At 42.6% G+C, this 26,371-nt stretch overlaps 1 protein-coding gene across 3 annotated transcripts in view; it reads right to left on the bottom strand.

The window, feature by feature from the left end:
* Positions 1 to 3,906: 3,906 nt before the first annotated feature.
* rnf220a (ring finger protein 220a) overlaps positions 3,907 to 26,371 on the bottom strand; it is a 160,135-nt gene continuing 137,670 nt past the window's right edge. For 2 of the 3 annotated variants that reach the window (XM_084911330.1, XM_084911329.1), the window contains exons 9-15: positions 21,452 to 21,644; positions 21,290 to 21,345; positions 21,087 to 21,198; positions 15,585 to 15,696; positions 10,528 to 10,698; positions 10,035 to 10,109; positions 3,907 to 5,749 (exon numbers count right to left, since the gene is read on the bottom strand). In XM_084911330.1, coding sequence (XP_084767456.1) covers positions 5,678 to 5,749; positions 10,035 to 10,109; positions 10,528 to 10,698; positions 15,585 to 15,696; positions 21,087 to 21,198; positions 21,290 to 21,345; positions 21,452 to 21,644 — 791 coding nt within the window. In that variant the 3' untranslated portion in view covers positions 3,907 to 5,677. The remainder of the gene's footprint in view (positions 5,750 to 10,034; positions 10,110 to 10,527; positions 10,699 to 15,584; positions 15,697 to 21,086; positions 21,199 to 21,289; positions 21,346 to 21,451; positions 21,645 to 26,371) is intronic. The other variant, XM_084911331.1, reaches the window with a different exon arrangement.

Raw genomic sequence — 26,371 nt, 5'->3', positions numbered from 1 at the left:
ATATATTTACTTACCTTCTAAACACACTAAAACTAAAACACACCTCTTTGCTGCAAGTTCAGGAAAGACATCCTCATCCACCTCTATACCCTGCTCATCTGTGACTTTCAGTGCTGCATTTTCTGGTATGAGAAACTTATGCTGCACTGAAGTAAAATCATCACTCAGTTACTAACAACATTATCATTTCCTCTTTAATGACTTAGTACAAACCATAACTTACCTGCTCTCACAAAATCTGTGAAGCTGACTTCTTCATATTTCTTTGTCTCTCTGTGTTTTACTTTTATCAACATCTTGGCCACCTACGGAAAAAAATACCTTTACTACTATGAAACACAACACAAGAAGAAGAGGTTGTTTATGGTAACTTTATGTAAACTGTGTATAACTTAATCAATAAACACTTTCTTACATTGAGTTAACCTGTCCACACTAAATATTGCTTAAAATCTATTTAGCTAGGCTAGGTTTAGCAGACAATCTGACCACATGTTTGCTGTGTCCTTGTCTTTACAGTTCTGGAGACAGGGTTGTGTGCATATCTCAGTGTGCAGCAGGACTAACTAACTGATGTTAATGGTACCTCAACATCTCATCAGTGCAGGCTGCACCTCTCTTTGGTTAAATACGGCCATTATCATGAGTCTAAACAGAATATTACTGTAGTTAGCTAACGTTAAATTAAACGTTAGTGTTAAAATTAAGAAATAGAAATAAACATTTTCATTGACAACGTGAAATGTGTATCTTAAAATACAGTAAGATAAGTTAGTTAGCTAACTTTTGACTAGTATTAGCCTAGCTGCTATCTCCAAATCAGCATAACATACAGAAAACACATGTAGTGCTAGTTAGTTAACTTTATATTTTACTTATGCATCCATGTAACTGAATATATATATAAATAACATCACTACACTCACAGAAAATTCCAAAGTAAATAAAGTATTTTTACCTCCTACATGTCGGAGTCCAAGAAAGAAACACAGATAGGCGCGGTAATGGTCGACAGACAAACAACACCAGCAGTGTGTTGAATTAGACTCCTTAGCACCCAGTGAATGAACACCTAAATATTACACCGCTTTAGAGTACTCCCCAACACTGACTGTAGTATAAGGTGAAAAATAAACTCCTGGAATGTAACTCTTGTGCATTTTTATGCCTAACTCCAGAATATTTAACTCCAGAGATTTGCTGTGTACCATGTGAGCAGGAATGGCCACATCTGGATTCAAAATACCGACAAGGCAAATGGCCAAAATGCTAAGCTCAGTCTAACAAGATGAGTGCATCCACACAGTATTCACTTGTTTCACATTTTGTCATGTTACAGCCTTATTCCAAAATTGATTAAATTCCTGCTTCACCTCAAAATTTGAAAAACAATACCCCATAACGACTAAGTGAAAATGGATTGCTTCAGATTCTTGCAAATTTACTCAAAGTAAAAAACAGAAATATAGCATAGCATGGCTCTGGGCTTTTCCAACTCCTTCAAAGTCAAAGAATTCAGCTAGACTTGCACTGTAATACGAACAACGAGTTAAAAAAAATCTCTGCCTTTGCTGAACCATATTTTTCATCTGTATGCAACATGCCAGGTTCCTTTGTAATAATTGCATAAATAAGAAGCAAAGCAATATTTTTCCTTTCTATTTTCTGGACTTTGGTTGGCTAAAAAAAACAATGCTAGTATTAACTATATATTAAAAAATGTAAAACTTCCAATGAACAGCTTGTCACTAATGTTTTTGGTGAAACTTGCAATTGAAATTACTTTTACGTTAAACACACAACCACATCTGCATTGACTGCATTGAATCAGGAAGGCATCACAGCAATGAGGAAATGAAAAAAAGATGTGTTATGGGTGTATGTAGCACTGTGGGAGGACATTATTTTCCTAATAATGGCCAACAAAGCAAAGCCAGGCCGCAACACATAAAAAATTAACTTACTCAACGGAATCATGCATTATACTGCCAATCGGATTTAATCTCTTTTTAATTGAAGGTACCACAATCCCATTCCAGATTGTTCTAGTTCCAGAGTGTCAGAACATCCCAGCTCTACTGGATGTCAGAAATGGACAAGTTTGCTTAAAATTCTGTAAACTGAATTTGACATTGTTGGATGACTGCACTCAGTGACCACTTTGTTAAATACATCTGCACATGTACTTCTTAATGTAAATATCTTAGTGCCCAATCACAAGGTAGCGACTTAATACATTTAGGCACATAGATATCGCCAAAACACCTGCTAAAATTCAAACCAAGCATATGAATGGTGAAGAAAAATGATTTAAGTAACAACTAACGTATGCAGAAGAGCACCTCTGATTGCATAACACACCGAGCATTGAAGCAGATGGGCTGCACCAGCAGAAGCCGCATTGGGTGCCACTCCTGTCAGCTAAGAACGGGAAATAGAAGGCTAGAAAAACATTGGGTGATCTGATTAGTTTCAATTTCCACTCCAGCATTCAGATAGTAGAGTCAGAATTTGGTGTGAACAACATGAAAGTATTGATCCATCCTATTTTATTCAATTCAATTTTATGTACAAGATGATGCCAGAACACAACAAAGGCAGCTCAATGTAAAGACCCTACAATAATAACCAAGTCAGCAAGCAAGGCAAAACTTCCTTTTACCAGGAAAAAAGCTGTGGCAGAACCAGGCTCAGGGTGGGGCAGCCATGTGTGCAAATGGTTGGGGATGAGGGGAGGGAGACAGGATAAAAAATAGTTGTGCTGGTAGTGGTTGTAGTGTCGTGGTGTCCGAATATTTTCTTGGCACATTTTGGGTTCATTGGTACCAACTGAGCATTGCTTGAATGCCACAGCCTACCTTGGCATTGTTGGTGACCATGTCCATCCCTTTATGACCACAGTAGATCCTTCTCCTGATGGCCGCTTGCAGAAAGACAACATGCTGTGTCATACAGTCGTTTAAAACTGGTTTCTAGAACAGGACAATGAGTTCTCTGTACTCAAATGGGCTCCACCATCACCAGATACCAAACCAATAGAACACCTTTGGAATGTGGAGGAACTGGAGATTGATATCAAAGATGTGCAACTGATAAATGTGCTGCAGCTGTGTGATGCTGTCATGTCGATATGGACCGAAATGTCTGAGGAAGTGTCCCAAAACAAGTTGGAAACTATGACCTCAGCAGATACATGAGGTTGGTCTGACATTTCAGGTTACTCTGCAGAGCTGCATCATTTGCTCAAAAAGACTGTCAAAACAAAAACCTTGACTTATTTCCTAGGCACGTCCACAAGCTCCAGTGAGGAAAATGAAAAAACAAAACAAAGAAAGTCATGTTGGGGAAACTGACATTTACGAGTATTTAATTAAATTCAAAATGTAGCTTACAAATGGGAAAGACATGTACCATTTCCAAGAATCTACAACACACAAATTCACTCTGACTCTCTTGTGCAGTTTTTCCATCTTTGGGACGTCTTTTAAATCAGCAAGTTCAGTGTGAATGGAACAGCGTAGCATCACAACCCTCGTTATTTCTGTCCTGTATATCCTATAAGGACGTGTTTGAGACATTTAAACCAAAGTGGGAAAGCCAAAATCAAGTTTCTTCAGCAGAACTGTCCTCAAATATCAGACCCGACCAACTCGGGCTGTTTCACTTTCCTCTTTTTAAGCTGTGTGCCTTTTGCATTTTTTTAATAGTGGACGATGATCCACTTAAAAGCTACGACTGACAATGAGACACAAAGTCTTATTACAAAACACATTCACAATGCGTCTCTGGCATCTTTGTCCCATTTTTTATTGATTTTTCCAGCGAACAATGAACGAACGAACAATGAACACATTTCTTAAACACGTCTTACTTCACCACCCCCGGCTGCATGAAAAGGACCAGTCGTGGAATTTTGAGAAATTTTATTTTTTCTTGTTTTTTTTTTTTTGCATTATTTCTTACAACAATAAAGACGGCACAGAATACATAGCTTTACAAACACAAAGCACACCACCACCTTGGCTGCTGATGCTGCTGCCATTGAGGGAGGGGGGAGGTTGTGGGTTCCTGGAGGCTGCCAGTTCAGCATTGGCCATCCTTGTTTTCCAAAGACTTCTGCCCATTGGGAATTTGCCATTTCAAGGACCTTTTTTTTTTTTTTTTTTTTTTTTAAGTTGTTGTTGTTTTCTTTTTTTTCTTTTTTTGCAGCATAGCAGAATGAGAACAATGTGGGAGGAAAAAGCTTCTTTTGAGACTTGTAGGGTTAAACCAACCAAACAAACAAAAAATAAGACTGTCTAGAATATGATCTCAGCATGTTATTCCAATTAGCATGAAGCAGAAGTAGAGGTTAAAAAAGAAAAAGCTCAGCTGGACAATATGTGAACTAAAGAGCAGTTCCACAGTTCTGCTTGTTTGCGGGAACTCTTGGACAACGGGAATCTCTCCATTTAATAAAACTAACACAACATTTGTCCGCACACCGAGATCAGATCTACCTTTCTCTGAGGTACTCTGCAGAAAAATTACACCACCTAAATCTTGACCATCTAGTTTGAGTAGTTTATTATTACTTACAATTTTTCTTTAAATTCCTGTACAGTCAAATAAAATGTCAACGGATTTTTCAAAGGATCTCTTCTTTTTTTAAAAATACAGAAGGCTTCTTTTATTCCAGCCATTTTTTCCCCCCAACCCCTTCCAACCAAAAAACTGGATTTTGATATTATATATTTCTGTGTGTATCTTCTGATGGTCATGTGTGTATATGTGTGTGTGTGTGTGTGTCTATGTAATTTACACCCAACATTGTAAACATACATAGAACTATATTACATGTGCTTGCACTGCATCTTGTAAGGGGGAGGAGAAAATTTGGTTTACTGCACTAGAACACCACAAAAGAGGGGAAGAGAGAAGGGCGAGGCTTGTGAAGAGAAGAAGAAGAAGAAGGAGAGGAGGACGAGTGTCAAACTCCTTTTCAAGGTTGTGAGGCTCCTCAGTTTGGTTGAAAGCTCAGTTTTAGTGGACAGGCTCTTATATTTATATTTTTCTTAAGCAACAGCTGGATCAAGCTATCAGTTTGTCTCTTCAATAGTGAACAAAAATAAGAAAAGAAGCTTTCTCTCAAGTCATCAGGGTGAAGCCCGCCATCCAGCACCACTGAAGTTCTGCTGAAGAGCTAGCAGGGAGGAGGGGAGTTAGATCCTGTATTAAGAAGTTCCTCTGAGGTCCACCTCCAGCAGTGTGAAGCTACAAGGTCTTAGTGGGCGTTTCCACTGACTTAGTCCTTCAGTGTAAGATCCCTCTATTTTATAGACAGTTATAGAGGTTCTTGTGTCATTGAGGCAGCGGAAACAACTGCTGGCAATTGGGGACTGCAGGTCTCCGGGCCCTTTTTTTTCTCCCCTTTATTTTTTGCGCAGGTTACTCAGGAGACTGCTGACCATAGTCAGATTCAGCCAAAGTGCGCTTGCTTAGTCATTTGTTCAAGCCGCCCTCCTGGAAGAACTGGCACAGTCTCAAACACAGCTGTCGTGGAAGCTTGGCAGCTGCTGACCCAGGCCGCGCGACAGAGAGAGACAGAGTGAGAAGAACTAAAGATGATCGACGGGGAAGGAGACAAATCCAAGATGGAAGAATGGACTGGAAGAAACAAAGGCAGGGGTTGTGCTCTTTACAAGTAGACACGCCTCAGGTCTCCGGGTGAGGTGATGGTGTTGCACTGTGGGCACAGCTTCTTGTTTCCCTGTGATGGACAGACAAGCAACAGTTAGCTTGGTAGCTCAGAAAAATGTACCAACAGACATAACAATGAAGTGCTCACTCTGCTGATTTGGGACTATGAGCATGAAGTTCAATACAAGTTACCCAGTGCTCTTACTGCCTCCTCCTCCTGTGTGAATCTAAACCTGTTTGCTGCACATCTTGCCTCCCCTTCTGCCCTCTTCCTCTCCCTCTGCACTGCTTTGATAGTGTGCCATCTGCAGTAAAGCAGCAGGTGATAATATGCAACACAGGGCTGACAGCATAACAAGATTCTGAATGGGTGGTCTCACCACTGTCCTAAATCCCTGTTGCTTTCCCGCACCAACTCTGGCCAACAACTGCTGGCTGCAGGCGCATCCCTTTCTGACAGAGTCACTGTGCTGAGTTTACACTTAATGATGCAAGAAAAAAGAAAAGAAGCCAAAAACAGACCATAAACAAATGAAGAATAGTGGCACAGCTGGAGTCAACTAGGAAAGGATTATATGATGTCATTGCTATGAGGAAAGTCTTAACATCAGAAATGAAATGCACCCATTGTGTTTCCACAGATCTAGGTTCTATTTGTTGTAGATGATGGGGGGTGGGGGTGGTTGGCTGGTGTTGTGACAATAAATAACTGAGCGACTCCAGCGTCTTGGACCGCAGCTGGTGATGTTATTCCTTGTTCTGCTGCCGAGCTTCATAAGGTTGGCATGGCTGCTCATGAATCAGTTCTCCACCCGATGTCAGCTGCAGTCCAAGACAGAAAAACTGGAGTATGTGAACATGGGACAAACTTTTTTAAGGAAACCACCACAACAGAACCACGATTAAAACATGAGACTGAAGGCCCAACACTCACAGCTACATTACCTTCAAAGTAAGATCAAGAGAATGGTCTACTACTCAGTCACTTTCTGAAAGTGTCATTCTTTCAAGCAAAGGGGCTCAGGTAAAGTCCATGTATAGCAGGGGTGTCAAAAATAAGGCCTGGGGACCAGGAGACTCTAATCTGCCCCACCAGAAGGCTTTGAAAACTGTGAATGCGTGCGCAGATTTTGAACTTTTAACTGTAGTATAGCGTTTCCCACTGATAAAGACTTCCCCCGTGGCCATTCATACTACACCAAAGTAGTTAAGTAACAGTTACAAAATTAGTACAATGACAGAAACTGTCTACTACAGCAATGTCTTTTTGTTTTAAAGAGTGGGTCCACAGTTAAAAAAAAAAAAAATATCGGTAATGTTTCCTGTAATTTTACATATTAATCACGTAGGAAAACTGAGCTGTAATGTTGAAACTGCACTTCTTTGAATCTAAGAGCTTAGTTTATTTAAATGTCTTTCACTGATATGGCCTGTTTAAGATCAAAGTGGACTGTATGTGGCCCACAATGTATGATGATGTATGGGAAACAGTGAATGACATTTTGAATACTGTTGTTAGACATAACAAAACTGCTCATCACCTTTTACTAAACTATCTGGTGCTTTAATCAGTCTCTAAACTGCGAACTGAGACTTTGAGACTTTAGTATACGGCACACAAACGTAGGGTGTAACATCTGACATGGGTCCAACACAATCTGGAGATCTCGTTTGTATTTTGTGCACTTTTGAAACATTAATCGGTCAGCATAAATGTACCTCTGACCCCCGAGGATTTATAGGCTTCAATTCCTGTAAGCGCCTGAATAAACTCTTTCAAGCAGGTGTACCGATTAAGGGCCTAGACGGGAGTGATTTGGGAGTGACAGATGTCACATACTCATGCTAAGAGGATATGTTGCTCCACATTACTAAAAAAAAGTCCAGAGTGAAGAAGAAGGGATGGGATGTGGGGTGTATGGGGGAAAAATGGAAAGAAGAGGAGTTTGGAATGGTTTAAAAAGTAGCAGTAATGAACATTTTCTTCAGAAATACCTCTCATAAATCACATATCAAAGCATTGTTTAATATTATAAATTTAACTAAGTGTAATTTAAGCGATTTTATTGATACTCTGTTGAGGGAGCACTTCTGTTTGTTTGGAGGCCCGTCAAAGCTTTCTGCTGTTTACTGTGGGCAGTGAGCATGCATGGGTGTGTGCCTGTTACACTGTGCTCCAGCTGCCTCGCTCATTAAAAGTGGTAAGAGGCTGGGCTGACGTTAACTAGATTCCTGGGCATTTACTTTGATCAGTTTGGCCCTCCCGGTTTTATAGCTGTCTCCAGGCTATGACTTTAATTCCCCATACATTAAACCAGCAGTGGCAGGATGCACGTCTGTGCACACACCTACACAGAAAACACAGGTACGCTGCAGATGGAAACAATGGAGTGCTTTCTTTTGAGCAATTAATAACAGAAGAATTAGAAAGCAGGCTAACTAATTTATTAATCAGGCCCAGACTGCCTTTCTGCTCATACTCAAATGAAGGCCTTCTTAAATCACCTTAAACTGAAAGCATTTTTCAGACAATTATTAGCATGAATAAGGGTGGTAATGGTTGGGACCATTAGCTTATGTTGCTTTTATCTGCTATCATGCAGCTATTCTACTGGACCAAACCATTTCAGAAACACCACATTTAAAATGTATAGCTGCATACAAGGCTGAAATAGTCATCAGACATTCCCATGCATCATTCATCATAATCCCTGGAAAAATAAAGTCGGCCTCCCCTGCAGCGGTGCTGCAGACCACGCCCCGCCACACACATAAACCAGGTAAAATACATATTTAGGCAGAATTTTGCAAATATCTATTTTTCATCTTTTAGCAGCATAGTGCTTTTTTTCCAATTATTTTTTAAAAGTCAGGTCAAGGCTCCACAAGCCCAAAGGCGATATAAGGGTGGCGGCTCACAACAGTTGTTGTTTGCTACATGGATCACTTTAGTTCAGCTGGGTGTCTTTCCTTTTGTTATATTTCTTTAAGAGTTCAAAATGTGTTAATTACATAAATAAAATGTAATTTTCTCTGTAGCACTTTATGGATTTCATAAGCAACACACCTTAGTTGTTCACACAAAGCATAAAGGTAAAAAACAATATATACAGTGTTATCTTCATTTTAGATGTCAAAAAGTATTTGCGGCTCCCAGTGTTTTCTTTTGCGTCGAAACCGGGTCCAAATGGCTCTTTGGGTGTTAAAGGTTGCTGACCCCTGACATAGACGATGTCACATGGTTTAACACACTGAATCTAATGCAGACAGTGGTAGCTGGTCCACCAATCAGCAGCCTGCCTAAGCCCAAAAAGGATAAACTGAGCAAAGTGTGAAGAGTTTTAGAGATTTGAAACTGCATCTATAAACTGAAGGTGATTCTCTTCATTCAAAACACCAGTGAGATGCTTTAGACTCGTAAAGACTCGAGAAGACAGCTTCGATTAGAACCCTAGGACTGCTGATGCAAGGCTGTCTGCACACTAACCCAGATGTTACTCAGGAAGTTCTTCAAAATTGTATAAATAGTGTACTGGCTAAGGTGTACTCAAGTTTAACATCTTCCCCAGGGTTAGGGTTAGTCAAAATATTCCAGCAATCAATGTTTATACATCATTCAATGAAGTTAAAAATCAAACTTTTTAGGACACTGATGCAACTAATACTGTATACAATGATGTGGCACTAATGATCAGCTTATTTGTGATCGTTTTCCAGGTGGGACGGGCCTGGGGGTATGTTGATGAGTACGATTAGGCTTCATGGGGAAAGGGCGGCAGGGGAAACAAGGTGAGACGAGAACATTGACAACATCAGATATTTCGTGGAGGGAAAAGAGGCGATAAGAGCAAAGACATCAGAGAAAGCTGTTACCCTTCTGTTTACCCTTCCAGCTGTAGGAACACTATTTTCTTTTGCGCTCCATTTACCACATTAGCAACAGCTAACTGCACACTACTGAATATATTAGACTAACTAATAACCAGCAAAACCACAGCGGAGGGGCGTGTGTGTAGTGTGTGTGTGTGTGTGTGTGTAGACCTAAGGCAGTACATAGAAGCCAGTGGAGGCTGAAGTTGACCACTTTATTCCAACATTTTAACAAGCCTTTTGGGGACCATTCCATCTAAGCCTTTCCCTGACTGAGGCTACAAGTGTTTGCACTGAGCGTGCTGAGAGAGAACGGGTCATTTGGGGAACATTCCATTTTAGTTCCTCCCTACGGGGCATGAATACAGAGAAAAATTCACTGACTATGAAATGAGGCCGCAATAACTGCATGTCATGAGGACTTGCCCCGCAGCACTGAGTGTGTGTGCGTGAGAGTGAGATGAAGTGTGTGAGTTTGAGCGTACCAGAGTCCTGAGCCAGCATTCTTCACAGTGGACGTGCCAGCACTGGATGGAGGTGAGCGGCATCGTGTAGGAGTCCTATAAAAAAAAAAAAACGGAAAAATTTAAACTACATCGGATTCACGGGACACTCACTTTAGCTAGCAACAAACAAGTAACGCTACACAATCCCTGACCGACAAACAGCATGAAATCACTAACCACGGAAAGACAGCCAGCAGCCACAGAACCACTGAGCAAGGCAGCATATGGGAAATTGAACCGGCAATCTGCGGGTCACAAACGTACACGCACACGTGCACAAACACGACATCGGCCAGGCAACGGGCAGAGACAGAGGGAAACGGGCAGGGAGGGGGGGAGATGAGGGAGGAAGCCGTGAACGAGCCCTGCTGGGCGTCCTTTTCTTTCCCTCTGGAAAAGAATGGAGAGATGAGGGAGGAATGAGGTGAGGGTGGGAAGAGGAGCGGAGGAGGTAAGGGAGGGAGTGCCTTACCCTCCGTAAGGGCTGTGGGAGGAGCCTCTTTATGCCGCTGCTGTAGCCACCAATCACAAGGCCCCTGTACAGGCAATACAGGCCGAGGGGGAGGGACTTAGGCTGCCTCTCTCTGACCTCATTGGCCCCTATGCTCTTGAGCTCCGCGCCTGACTGGATAGCAGGCTTCCTCTGCGGAAGGAGGAGGAGGAGGAGGGAGAGGTGGGGGTTGGAGAGGAGAGGTTGGGGGCGAAAGGTGGCAGCTAATCACAGAGCCGGGCTTGTACTGATCGCGCACACACAAACACCAAAGAGCAACAGAAGACGCGTGTGGACAAACACAAACCCACACAAACATCACCGTGTGTGCTAATGACAGCCAGAAAGTAAAGTGAGGCTTTGAATACAACTTCTTCCACCTTTGATTGGATAGCTGACAACTAGGCTAAAATGCTAAGTCAACTGGAAAAGCTCGGATCTTCAGGAGTTTTATCTCATTGGTTAGATTTTACAAGTGCGAAGAAACGTTTACACTCTGAAAGTGCAACTGAGGCGTGAATGTAATATAAATGGCTTTTTTTTTATCCTGACCCTTCACTGACATTGCTAATGGAAGAATGGGCTAAGTTTTATGTATATACCACAAAATCACAACAACAGTCGCCTCAATGTGCTTTATATGTATATAAAGACCCGACAATAATAACGGAGAAACACAAACAATCAGCCAAAACCCTATGAGCAAGCACATGGTGACAGTAGGAAGGAAAAACTCCCTTTTAACAGGAAGAAACCTCCAACAGAACCACATTACAGTCTTATTTATCAGTTTACTTGTAAAGGCTCTTTTGATAAATATGTCCTTGTAGTATTTTTTAAACTTGGTCTCTTATAGTCACCCAGCTTAAGCAAAGAGCAATACTACACTGGCTAATCTGAAAATTCAGGCATGTTTAAATGTCGTTGAAATTTCCTTATATGGAAACAGACATGAAGTACATCTAAGTAGTCTTCAAACAGTCTAAATATTTGCAATCAAGCCCATCAACAACCTTACTTTAAAACTGAAATATCTCAATATTTAAATATCTGAATATATTGAATTTCCAAAAGTAGTTTAGGACAATCTTAAAGCACATTTTAAGTTCCTTGCCCGAAAATGACCAATAGATGGGGGTAGAAACCCACAGATAGTGCTGAGCTGCATCACTGAGATACCCTCAGCATCAGTAAAGGCTAACAGAGAACTTGAGTCAACTTGATACAGAGGGCGAGCATTTCCACCAGACAATCAGAAGGTAAAAATGAGTAAGAAATATTTGCAGAAATATCGGTGTAGAGGTGACAGCGGTGGCGTTTAGACTGAGTCATACATCTGCTCAAAGTGTTTGTGCATCTACTTGATGCGGTGGAATCTCCAGCTGCTTCAAAATCTGCCAGTTAGTGAGAGTAATCTGATGACATTTAGATCAGACCCAGTGACAGGGAGGGAGCCCAGTGACAGGTTAAAAACAGACAGAGACAGATTAGATGGAAGAGGCCTGTGTGTGTGTGTGTAGACATATTTGTATTTCTCTGTATGCCTTAGTGTGTGTTTGTGTGTGTGCGTAAAACAGATGAGGGACAGTGACAGATGAGCAGAGAAGAGCTGTGTGCTCATGGGGCAGTGAGTGATCGATCGCTGTGCCTTGCCCTCCGTGTCACCTCAGGCACCCAGCGACCTTTAGGAAGCGCAGGCGTTGGTAATTACCCGCCTCACATGCATACACACCAACAGGCTCTCTCACACACACACACACACTCACACGCAGCAAGCACAGGATGCCGACGCTGCACTGTCCACACGCTTGAAGAATGACAGGGTGGGTACTTGACACAAAGTGGGGGTACACAAACACTGATGTGAGGTGTAGGTGCAACTGCATCTCAAGTGTCTGATGGACCTCTATATTGTCCCTCATGGCTTTAACTATTGATCTGTAAGGTCCAATCAGCCATCAATACAAGCTGTGATGTACAGGAGTGTCTTTTCACCTAAAAAGCCAAACTTCGACACATTTTTCACAGATTTAACCTGCTTTGTGCACAGCACAGTCAGGACGCTATCTCAGAATTTGAACATACAGGGAGTGCAGAATTATTAGGCAAGTTGTATTTTTGAGGAATAATTTTATTATTGAACAACAACCATGTTCTCAATGAACCCAAAAAACTCATTAATATCAAAGCTGAATGTTTTTGGAAGTAGTTTTTAGTTTGTTTTTAGTTTTAGCTATTTTAGGGGGATATCTGTGTGTGCAGGTGACTATTACTGTGCATAATTATTAGGCAACTTAACAAAAAACAAATATATACCCATTTCAATGATTTATTTTTACCAGTGAAACCAATATAACATCTCCACATTCACAAATATACATTTCTGACATTCAAAAACAAAACAAAAACAAATCAGCGACCAATATAGCCACCTTTCTTTGCAAGGACACTCAAAAGCCTGCCATCCATGGATTCTGTCAGTGTTTTGATCTGTTCACCATCAACATTGCGTGCAGCAGCAACCACAGCCTCCCAGACACTGTTCAGAGAGGTGTACTGTTTTCCCTCCTTGTAAATCTCACATTTGATGATGGACCACAGGTTCTCATTGGGGTTCAGATCAGGTGAACAAGGAGGCCATGTCATTAGTTTTTCTTCTTTCATACCCTTTCTTGCCAGCCACGCTGTGGAGTACTTGGACGCGTGTGATGGAGCATTGTCCTGCATGAAAATCATGTTTTTCTTGAAGGATGCAGACTTCTTCCTGTACCACTGCTTGAAGAAGGTGTCTTCCAGAAACTGGCAGTAGGACTGGGAGTTGAGCTCGACTCCATCCTCAACCCGAAAAGGCCCCACAAGCTCATCTTTGATGATACCAGCCCAAACCAGTACTCCACCTCCACCTTGCTGGCGTCTGAGTCGGACTGGAGCTCTCTGCCCTTTACCAATCCAGCCACGAGCCCATCCATCTGGCCCATCAAGACTCACTCTCATTTCATCAGTCCATAAAACCTTAGAAAAATCAGTCTTGAGATATTTCTTGGCCCAGTCTTGACGTTTCAGCTTGTGTGTCTTGTTCAGTGGTGGTCGTCTTTCAGCCTTTCTTACCTTGGCCATGTCTCTGAGTATTGCACACTTTGTGCTTTTGGGCACTCCAGTGATGTTGCAGCTCTGAAATATGGCCAAACTGGTGGCAAGTGGCATCTTGGCAGCTGCACGCTTGACTTTTCTCAGTTCATGGGCAGTTATTTTGCGCCTTGGTTTTTCCACACGCTTCTTGCGACCCTGTTGACTATTTTGAATGAAACGCTTGATTGTTCGATGATCACGCTTCAGAAGCTTTGCAATTTTGAGACTGCTGCATCCCTCTGCAAGATATCTCACTATTTTTGACTTTTCTGAGCCTGTCAAGTCCTTCTTTTGACCCATTTTGCCAAAGGAAAGGAAGTTGCCTAATAATTATGCACACCTGATATAGGGTGTTGATGTCATTAGACCACACCCCTTCTCATTACAGAGATGCACATCACCTAATATGCTTAATTGGTAGTAGGCTTTCGAGCCTATACAGCTTGGAGTAAGACAACATGCATGAAGAGGATGATGTGGACAAAATACTCATTTGCCTAATAATTCTGCACTCCCTGTACACATATTTCTGTGCTCCTGAGATGAAGCATGACATGATAAGAAAAATGATTCGCTCTGGAAATGTGATAGCAGACAATCGTGCCAAATTGCAAAGCCATGCAAAGGGCCACAACACAACAGCAACACAACACCGGCAGCACTCGGACAGTGAAAATGCTCCCACAAAGAGCAGAAATGAGATGCGTGCAGGTAGGGCTGTTCAATATAACGATATATATTGGATGACGATATAAAAACGTCTATCGTTTCATTTTACGCTATCGTTTGTTTCGTGGTGTCGCAAAATAAACTGTTTACGGCAATATTTTTTCATCATTTTGATGGTCACTGTAGTGGCTATATTCATTTCTTAAAGTTCTCTCTTTCTCTTATATTTAATATAACCACACTACAGACGGACAAGCGCCTGTTTTTATGCGTTGTAACGGTAACACCATCGCGTGTCCGCTTGTTTATGTTCCACATAAACCTTTCACAATAAAGCTCAAGATCCTGTTGAGACTTTTCAAAATAAACTGAATCACATGAAAGAGCAGATTATTTACGAGTGAGAAGTAAAAAAAGAGCCGCCAGGTGCTAAAAAATAAACCTTAGACTCAAACGTTAGAACAGGCTTTTCCCCGCAGCACGCCGTGTAATAAATACTCACAAAGAAAACGGCGGCCGTTACAACTTATGTCTAAAAATGTATCGTTTCATGCATCGGTTAAAACACTCGACTCCAGCTACATGACGCGCAGCTGGAAACACTTCCCGCAAGACGAGCTGCCCGAGATTCACAGAATTTACAGAAAATGTTACATTTTTGTGATTTATATCGTTATCGGGACGATAGAATTCTTATATCGGGATATGAGATTTTGGTCATATCGCACAGCCCTACATGCAGGTGCTTCACATATTTCTGCAGCACAAGTACACAACCTATAGTAAAACACACGAACATTATCGAACAGAAAAATCTGTCACTCAAACCGAGCAGCTAGATATCAAGGTAAGCACTCTGGCCACAGTGAGTATATTTTTAATTTATGTTTGCTTGAAAAAAATAGGTGAGGGTAGAGGGTTGAATCCCTCTTCAAGGTAGAAAGTGATCAGTGGTTGCTACTTACATCCACTGAATGCACTGTCCCAAAAATACAGCACATTCTGGTATTCAGATAAGCCTGTGACATGGGACAGACCTTATCAGCCCTTGCTACATATCTGGCCTAATAAAGTGGAAGGCCAGTTTATAGCCCCACCCCCCCTAACCGCAGCTTCACATGTTCATGGTGCTACATGCAGTTCGACAAATGCTAATGCTGCCTTCTGACAAAGCCACAACACTTTCACTGAAGCTCGACGTGCAGACAAGCAGACAGCACTCATGTAAATGCTATACTCACCATGCAGATGAGACATTTGTACCGGTCTCCTCGGAGTATCTGCTTCTCCAGCTCTCTGATTCGAGCCTTCAGGGCCTCCATGGTGGTTGCCGTGGACTCTTCCTCCGTTACCCTGGGAACAAGCAAGAGAGACGATAGAGGTTTTAAGTATAGGTCTACACCACAGATGACGCGCCACTCTCATACTCTTGTAACAAGAATTGTACAGTTGTGTTTTCAGTTCCATTTAATTAAAACAAATAAACATTAGGAAACTGGAACATTGAGATTTAGAGTATTTTATGCTACAATGTCTCAAAGTTCCACAAAACAGTGGAAGCTGGATGAATCTGCTGGGTGCTGAACACAAGAAAAAGAAGAAGAAGAAGAAAAAAGTCGTCTTTTATCATCAACCTTATTGTCCTTAGTCACAGTACAACATCACTGTACTGTGATCCTGCAGTATATTTGTGTTAAATCCTATGATATGAATTTAATTGACTCCTATCTTTCTAGAGATGTATCACTCTCTACACATGTTCATTCTATACCATCTGATTAGGGCCCTGCGCACGCTCCTGTGTAGTACAACATGTTTCAAGTCTTTGTCTTTGTCGATACGCTTTGTCTTTCTTGTAGCTCAATAAACAACAAGACCTCTTTGAATCTTCCTGACTTCTCTTCTTCCTCAGGTCAAACGGAGTATTTACATCCTTCTATTTAAGACGTCTGCACCCTCAAAGGACTCATCGCGTCGCAGACTTTCGCTTAAGCATCTTATTGTGTTGCTTTTAAGTCTCACACTCAGCTTCCATCCTCTCTGTTATGTTTTTGTAGCTCTTCCCATGTTCACCCATGCCAGTCTATCGCCATGGCTCTGTATTTATCTCCACATCGCCACATGTCCTTGCTTCTTCATCCCCGTCTCCTCCAACTTTCTCTTTCCTTACATCCCCTGTCCTCCCTACCGGTGAGTGGCCTCTGATTAATGCGCAGCATGATAACAGAAAATGTGCGTTTAACACTGTCCGACAGCATATGAAGCAGCGATAACTAGATCAATAGGGAAGACGCACAGACCGCAACGATGATGATGATGACAGTGATTCGGTGGAGGGAGACGAGCCGCACAAGCCAGCTGGTGTTTATTATAGCTATCCACTCATTCTCTGGTAAAATGCAATAGTTGTGTGTGTGAGTGTGTGTGTGTGTGTGTGTGTGTGTGTGCGTGTGAGGTATAAGCAGTGTGCGTATTTATGGTGATGTGGTCATTTTGCAGCCTGATAGCTAGTTGATCTATGGTATTGATCTGGATGGGGAAGGACAAGCAGAAGGAAGGAAGAGATGAACACAGCAAGTGGCTGAGAGAGAGTGTGTGTGTGTGTGTGTGTGTGTGTGTGTGTGTGTGTGTGTGTGGCCTAGGACATGGCTGTCCGTTTGCTGCATACTCAAACAGTAGTGGGGAAGTGTACAGGGGAAAGGAAACGGGGCTCGAATTACTTAATTTCCTCTCAACGCCTGAGATTTTGAAAATCTATTTTTTGGACCACACCGGTAGATCTACATGAATTCACATCATCAAGCAAGCTCATTAAAATAAATTGAACATTTAAACTAAATTAAAGATTAAATTAAAATTAAACATTTCAGGTTTGTGTGGTGATCAGCAGACTTGTTCAAATACCTCCATGATAATCTGTAAAGCTTAGTGGAGGAAAAAAATTCTAGGGGTTCAACCTGAGACTGTACCCACGTCTGTGGTCTCTTTGTTGAGATTCTGGCATTATATCACAATAAGTTTATTTAAGCTGATGAACGAATGACAGAGTGATAAAAACAGTGGACCGAATAATGTTTTGGCTTCTTTCTCCCAAAAGGAATTCATATCTCTTAGATCATCAATGAAGAAAGTCTGCATTTGGCCCTGAAATTGTGACAATGTTTAGTAGCTTGTACAGTGAAGGATTGCTTTATTATTTAAAAAAAAATACTAATAAAAGATCATGAAAATCATTGGTTGGACTGATGTTACAACAGGCTTAAAAACAGCAGCGCTGCAGCTCGTAGGCACTCGTCTTGCTAAAGATTCAGCAGGATGACTGTTTGTCGTGTTGTGGTTGAAATGCTTCCGGACCAGCAAAGCATCCTTCCCTATTCCCTCTTTCAGATCTGTGGAAAAAAAGCTGACCTGCACTAACTCTTTCCTGTAACCTCATCATCCTCCCACCTTTGTAAAGGCCTGTCTTGATTTGCCACCCCGGTGCCCTATAAACTGCTTTACCCTCTCCTCTTATTAGCACCGAGCTTGTAAAAAGCCATTTAGCCTTGATTAGCCTCTAGCTTATAAAGCAGCCGTGGACTCTGGGCTGGACAGAAGTCATCCCTCTAACAAGGCCATCTTTTTTCTTTTTATCAGCTCCAGTAAAGTCCTCTGTCGCAAACAAAACTCTTCCAAAAGGGTTTCTTGTCTTGTTTGACGCGAAACGAAACAAGCGAGGAAAAACAGTTTTACTTTTGCAAACAAGTGTGTAGAAGTCATTTTCTAACCGCTCACATCTACTTGTTTTTGTTTTGTGGTAAAACAAGTTCATCTTCTTTATGCAGCTGTGGACATCTAGAGAGGGAGTGTGTGTGTGTGTGTGTCTATGTGTGTGTTTGTTGGTGGGGAATGTAGGAGGTGCAGAGATTTAATGGAGGTAAAGAAGGGAACAGGATGACTTCACAGGGCCAAGAAAAGGAAAGACAACTCTCTGGGGCTAAATGTGGCATGCAGGGAGATGAACAGCCTCTTACAGAGCAACATACACAAGTGAAAATCCTTGAGTTTAAGCTGGCTCTGGGGTTTTCAGTCTCTGAGCCAGAATAAGAAAATTTATCTCACTCTGGGAGCCAGGTTTCGAAAACACATCATGTGGACTCAGAGAAACACATTAACATCTTAGGCTGGGCTACAACCTGAAAGGTAAGACATTTCTGTAACAGTCCTAAGACCTCTACACGCAGAGCGCATGACAAAAACACCACCATGTAACGTATATACACGGCAATGTGTTCTCAAAAACAGGCACTGTGGAAAAAAATGAAGTATACAAGAAAAGGAAGAAACACAGATTCTGGGTTCATCCAATTGTCATGAGAAGGCGGCAGCAGGAGATGCAGCTCGATCATTTTCTTACATATTTTAGGATGTGAGTGGGGCAGTTGGAGCTCTTGTTGGTAGAGTTGGGTCCACGTCTGAGGATGTTACATATGATTATATTAATTGTTAATAACACTGTGTGTGTGCGTTCTTATACAATGTGGTCCAGGCTTGGTAGGTTTCAGCTTGTGGCCTTGATCTTTGAGCCTAAAATCTTGAAACCTTCAGAATAAATACTGAAACAGAACTGCCATCAATACAACATGCCTCTGCTCCAATGTGCTTACTGCCCCACGGGGCTTTTTGGACGGTGTGTGTGTGCATGCATGTGAGTGAAAGAAGGTGAAATAGCGATGCATTTTCATCTCGACTCATCCCCGTGGTGAAAAAAGCAAGCAGGAAAGCCCGACAGAGACAGATTGATGGCTCTGCTTCCCCTCTATTTAGCGCTCTGTCCCCAACTTGTGTGGGGCTATTCCTCATTTTATTAGAGTGTGTGCGTGTGCGCAGCTGAAGATCTCTACCATCTATCTCAATCAGCCCTGTGTCTTAATCTACTGTCTACCTACATTTTAGCCTCACTCAGCTTCTCTCTCAACACAAGCACATAGAAATGATAAAATTAGACGGTAATTAATTTTTTGCAGCACATTGCAAACATTTTATCAACCAGGTGGAGACACAAACTTCTCACATCTACATGCTGTAAAAACAACAAAAAAAACAAACAAAAAACAGCAGCAGCATCGTTCTCTTTTGCACCCTGTTAACCGAGGCCTTAACTACACTCACACACCATGATAAAACATTTAAGTCACTATTGATTTCCCCTGCCCAATATATATGTGCGTAGGCCTCAGATGGCGAAAGGCAAGGGGGGGAGGGGGCATCTTGTAAGTGCCTCAGAAGAATTGAGACAGGGGACGGGAAGAAACGAACAACAGAAATGTGAAAGAGAAAAGCAGGAGGAAGCGACAGACATGCAGCTTAGCGACAGAGCAATAAAGCGAAGAATGAGAGGAAAAAGACGAAGACAGGCTGGGCGGCGTGTATGTGTACGTGTAGGTGATGGGGAGGAGGGGGTTACAAATCTAGCTTCATCACTTCCAAATTGAGGACAGATTCAATTATTTGCAGAAACCACATGGAAATCTCTCCGCATTGTTCCAGCTGGAGCACCAAATTTGGCAGCAATCGCATTGGCGGCATTGGAGGGGCCATTTATCTTGGAGGGGAAAGAGAGTCTCAGGCGCTGTACGTGTGTGTGTGTGTGTATGTATGCGTATGTGTGTGTGTGAGCTCATTTATCTTGTAGGGGAATGAGCAGAGGAACGAGGACGCCCCGGGAGGCGACCAGATCATTACCCATCTGGGATCAGAGAGAGAGAGATTTCACTAACGCTGCCCTGTGCAAAGCACCGTACACACGCGTACACACACACAGACACACACACACAATGTATCAATGTAACGAAAGGAGACAAATCTCATTTTCATTTGGGGACGGAGGAGCACAGAAGCTCCACAAATACGTGCATTTATAGTAAGCAGAGAGGAGTGATGCAGGGAATTGTTCCAGCCAGCCGGCTGACTGCTTGTTCCAGCGCAATCATTCAGCAGCTAGTTGGCCTCCTTTAAATGGATACTTAAATTAAGCCATGCTCTGCTCCTGGTGGCCACTAAAACCTCAGCTAGAGTGTCGTGTCTATGGAAACGCACACCAACTTTGCATTGTAAAAAAAAAACAACAAAAAACAAATGCACAAGCAGTTATAGTGTCTGCTGTACAGGAGTATTTGTGTCAGTCAAGCTGAAGAACGTGAGGAAGGAAACCTGTCCCTGCATAACACTGGATGTGGAGAACCAATCAGTGCGGTCAGATTGCCACCTAACCTGTCAGCATCTTTTTCCCTCGGTCACATGCAAATTAAAACTGGAACGATCACGTTGCAGACGACAACTTATTGAATGCATCCCCTCGCTCAGCAAACACACGCAGTTCTTGCCTCACGGTGCTGTTTCTGATCAATACAGTTCAAGCTGCTCTGCTTATTCGCCAGTTATCCCTTCTACTGATATTTAATATGGACCACGGACATGCAGAGTGCCGATTGATTTATTTCAGTGAAACATTTATTGCATTCAGCCTTCCAATAGTTGATGGAAGCACGTTATGTAAAACTGTAAGCACACATACAGTCAAACAATTCAATTATTACCTTGCAACTCCAGGAAATTGGCCTTAAACGCGCATATCAGGAATAGAGAAATGCATCACTAAGCCTTATAAAGAAGGCAGTCGAAAGATCATTCCACTTCACGTTTAACTGATCTATTTCAAAAATCCAACTAGTGTGTGTCCACGTGTTTTCTCTGTCACCTACTTTTCAATCTCGCTGTTTTTACAGGTGCGTGGGGCGCAGGAGGAAGAGGAGGAAGACGAGGGAGTGCTGGGGTCTGTCTTGCTGCTCTCGCTGTTGCTTGTTGAAGGCATCTCTGTAGACACAGAGACAGGTAACCCGTTCAGTGCTGGCTTTTTAGCCTATCCAGCATATCCTGAGGAGACAGTTATTTTGTCCCTACTTACCATCATTGGCCCATTTGGAGAATTCAGGTGTTATTCTATTAGAAGGCATCCCCCCGCTGTAAGACAGAGACACAGATGTCCATGTAAGTGGCAGCTCAAGGTTACTAACTCAGGTGATTTTCAGATTTTCTGGCAGAAAATCTACTAGTTAAGCTTTTGTACTTGAGCACAGCTCCCCGTAGCGCCTCCCGCTCCCTGGCTTCTCCCTGGTCCTCTCCAGCACCGGAGCAGGGGATGATGTCGGCCTCGGTGTACTGAGCCTTGCCATACTCCAAGGTGTCGTCTCCATCCACATCAAGGTCGGCATCGCTGTCTGCGGCGCTCTCCTTGATGCTACACGTAGCAAAACCAGTTGCTGAGGAAAAAGAAAAAGTAAAGAGGGCCATTACTTCGCTTTAACAGCAAAACAAAAATGCTCCATGCGGGCAACAAGATTTGCATTTATTTAACAACTCCACATCACACTTTGACGTTAACAAAAGTCCAAAATCAAGTAAAAAATATACTTGCAGCTCCGTGTCATACGCACCTCTGCACAAGATTTATCAAAATAAAAGCACCTCTGCAGACACATTTTTGGAAGGCAAAACTGTGAAGAGCTTTGTCTATTTAAGCAACTTTATAAGTGCAGTGCAGAATTACCATTGCTCAGACATTATTCTACACATCATCAACATACAGATCCAGAGAGAACCAGCTTAAGAGGGCACAGACCACACCAAGACCTGGAGTAACTTTCCGACACACTTCAGAACTTGACGATGCTAAATTTAGCTCGTCTAAAACTTCGGCTTCTCCAAACCAAATTAAAGACTTTTCAATAACCAGGTGAGAAAGAGAGCTAGATTTGGTCAGAGACAAGGAGGTGAAAGGGAGACGGCACACAGAGCTGGGCTGAACTGACACCTTACCCATCAATCTTGGAGAAAGAGAGAAGGAGAGGGAGTGTGTGTGAGTGGCACTTCTATAAACCAAGTGATGAACGCTCAGACAAACTCTTACCGCTGCCTGACTGCTCCCTTCAGCTCCACTTAGCCACACAGCTGGCTCTGTGTGTGTGTCCGTCACTTAGAGGTGTCTCTTCAGTGTTTGTTTGAGGCTGTCTGTCCTTCTGTCACTTACGCCCCTGTCTCTCCAACCCCTTGAAGGTGTGTGTGTGTGTGTGTGCATGTGCAAGTCTGTCTACCCGTCACTTACACCATGTCTATCTACCACACAGAGATAGGTAGGTAATATTTATATATGTGTGTGTGTCACTTACACCTTGACTATTGGAGCCATGTGTGTTGTAACTCTGAAAGTGTCTGTGTGTGTCTCTACCAGTGACAGGCCTGACAGCCATCTTATTTACACCTATTCCAATTTCTACAAGCTCTCAGCTGGACTAGTGTTTTGTGTGTGTGTCTGTGTGTGTGTGTCTGTGGGGGGATGGAGGACCAGAAAGAGTTGACAGCCATCCTATTTAACCTACCTGTCCTGGTGTATGAGTCTCAAAACTAGACTTCCCATAACAGTTGCTCTTCCCCATCTCACTCCACTACAGAGTCTTAGTCAAAGTGCAAATCCGACACTCTGGCTTTCATAAAAGTTTTTCTGGGATTTAAACATCAACTGCTTCTCCTCCCACCTAACAATGTAACTCACAGGAGGGGAAAAAAAGGTGCCATAAATACTAAGCTGTTTTACAATAGGCCCATGGTTTTCAGTGATCAAATAAAAAGAACCTTTTAATTTTTATTTGGTCTCAGCGTTAGAAGGGAACATATGGCAGCAGTGGCCGTGCAGTCTGCTTGGTCCTCGGGCATCAGTTTATTGCACTGCAGAAGAACAGCGTGCATGTCACATTCATACATTTTAATGTAATGACATGTACAGTGACTTACATTTGGATTTTCACACTTTTTCCTCTACATTTTCAAAGCGTGAGACTTAACTTGAGTGTCTCTGTACTATCAGAAAATCAAGCCCAACCTTACTTCAGAAGGGCCACCTCCATCCTGGAAGATCAGGTGTAGATCAACGCCAGCCCACATCAGCCGATAGCACAGCTACTATCCTTTTGGCTATCTCATATAGACAACGTTGAACTAAAATCAGATCCAGCTGTTTAAGTCAAGCTCAAACAGACACTGAATGCAAATATGGGATCAGCGCATCCACATTACCTCCTCATCTTATGTCTTTATTGTGAATGGCTGTTGCTCCTCACACTGTACAGTTTACAGCATCTCAATCCTTAAACTAAATCAAACATTGACCAAATCGATCCTAACAGGAGTGGTCATAGGTAATATTTAACCAGTCACCAGAGGTATTCAACAAAGTCTTTTGAAATCATGAGCAATGAACTGTGGCTTCACCTGTTTTTAAAAACTCTTCAAGTACCACTTTAATGCCCTTTAATAGCAGGATGCAGTAAACAGAAATTTTGACTTTTTATATATACATATATAAAAAAAATCCTTTAAAAGTTTCTCCTGTGGTGGACATGAATGCATGGATGCGGTTTTTTTTAATTCAACCACCTGGACTTAATAATGCCACACATGGTCTGGGCTGTGTGAACACACACTGTCCCTGACTCTAGTGTATTCCCTGAGAGTGTACGTGTGGCCTGCTTGCTCTGTATGTGTGCGTTACCGTGCTTCTATCTGTCCCTGTAAGCAGTCTTGGCAGGCCAATCTAATCTGGCCAGGGAAAGGTCAGCCCCACTCTAACTGCCTTTCACTCACATTAGTCATCAACGCCCCCTCCCCACTTTCTTTTCTACCCTCTTTGCCTTTTTCTTTCTTTTTCTCCCTCACCTTTTCTTACAATCACTCCTTTTTTATCACCTTTATTTCTTCACTTTCCTCCCCTCTCTTCCATTCCCTTGCTTCTCTTTCACTTTGTCATCCCACCACTCATGTATCACTTGTTTTCTCTCCTGTACTAGTCCTGTTTGCTGAACTACGTCCCCTTTTTCCTACCACACACACAAACACACACTACTACAGGGCCACCCTGTTTTGTCTCATTATCTAACCTCTCCTGAGCGTCGCTGACTCTTTAACATGTAAACTACACATTTTATCCTCCAGGTTACATGCTACCATGGCAGCAACAAAAGAGGCCCCGAATTTATTAACATATCAGTATAACAAGGCCACAAGTACAGGTCTGAACAGGCAGCGAGGATCAAAGGACTCATCAGGCCTACTGGAAGCGCTGCTCAGCCAAATCATCCCACCTCAGCAACATCCCGTTACCATAGCAATTATCGAGACTCTAAGAAGCAGAAAGAAGGCATGTCAAAGGTCATCACACTATCTTTCTGCCATTTACAGGTCACAGAGAGAGAGGGGGGGGGGACACAGACACAAAGACATGAGACGGTCATCTTTGAAGTCCATTTACAAAGCACAGGTTTCTCCTCTTCTCAATCCCTCTGGGCCATCTCATCCTGCAATAATCCCCATCTTTCCCTACTTGTGCTCTCAGAATGACCCAATATCGAACCTCAGGATCTGTCTGCCTGCCTCCCTGCCTGCCTTTCTAGTCATCCATCTGTGACGGATCAACTATTGTGTTCCAAACTTTGAATACATTTTACAACTTAGTGATGAGGTAAAAACAATAAACAACCCCCCCGAAACCCAAAAGACAGGAATAAAGAGAAGTGGGACCCACAAATAATAACATGTGGGGGAAACACAGAACATTTACATGTTGTATTTGAAGGCAATCAAAAGAAACATCTACAGATATTCATGGCATGATTATCTGGGTTGACACCCAATGAAGTCAGAGTCAGTCAACTAATCCCAGCGTGCCAAAAGCTTAGACTTCGGCTGCTGTACACACCAGGTTTTAAAGACTTTTTTCCTTCTCTTGGATCTGTGTGATCTTGATAAAAGGGGAATCGAATCATGAAAAACTACTCTCAGTATTCCAAGAATAAATTAAGAAGCTGGATCGGAGATGAGCTGCTGCCCCAAGTGGGGCATCTCGGGGTTCACCAGTGAGGGGACTGGGACATTAGCAGACAGACTGGGGCTACAGTGATGCAGACACTGCATCAGTTCGTCATGATCAAGATCATGCTGAGCGGAAAAGCAAAGCTGACCGGTAGCAGTCAATGTACATCCCTACTGTCACCTATGATTGCCAGCTTTGGTAGTGACTGAAAGAACAAGATCACCGATACAAGTTGCGGAAGCTTCAGAGCTTCCTCTGAAAGTTGGCTGGCCTTTCCCTTATACACAGGGTGAGGAGCTCAGTCGTGAGAGAAGGGCTCCCCCACACTGAAGCCAGCAGTGGTGGTCAGGCATCTGACTTGGATGCCTCCTGTGTGAAGTGTTCCAGGCATGTCCCACCAGTAAGAGGCCCCATGGCAGACCCAGAAACCCCTTGGTGTTACACCAGATAAGCCGGAGGAGGTAGCGGAAGGGATCTGTGCATTTCTGCTTAGGCTGCCGATCCAGTGACCAGGTCCAGATAAGCGTACATGACTAAATGTTACCTGAAGAGACAACATTTTCCCCCATCTTTCCTAAAATTTCCATATTGAAATCCTAAATGATGAGGAAGCCAGGCAAAAGAAGATCAAGATCTTCTCAAATTCAGCTTGGAAGTTTTGAAAAAAACAGAACATCTTCAAATACCTCCATCTTTGGAGAAAGAACGGCTATTATAAAACATTAAATAACAGGGAAAATGCATTTCTACTAAACCACACTGATCCCTTACAAGTAAACCTTTTATTGTAAACTGCAAACTTAAAGTCGTACCTTACCCATAAAACAGACAGACAGTCTACTAGACAGATAAAGAAATCCCTGTCTGTGCTATATGGGTCCTTTCAACCTTGCTAAGCTGGTGCGAGACAGAGGGAAGTCTTCCCTCACACTGGGTTGAATCATAAACGGATCTTGTTCGATTTTTTTTCTCCCCCTTCCTCCCTCCCTTAAAAGCTCCTGTTCCCTCTGCCTTTCTTCCTTGTGCTCTGAAAGGGAGGAAAGGATGGTGGCACTTCACAGAGGAATAGGCCCTCTCTTCATCTCGCCAGCTGAGGAGGCCCCCCTGCAACATCTCTATAGCCGT

This window comes from Perissodus microlepis, chromosome 18, assembly GCF_051167445.1.
Source record: "Perissodus microlepis isolate ML-2025 ecotype Zambia chromosome 18, ASM5116744v1, whole genome shotgun sequence".
In the NCBI taxonomy this organism is placed as follows: Eukaryota; Metazoa; Chordata; class Actinopteri; order Cichliformes; family Cichlidae; genus Perissodus; species Perissodus microlepis.
Note: the sequence above shows the minus strand (reverse complement) of the source record. Positions and strands in the feature narration are given on the sequence as shown.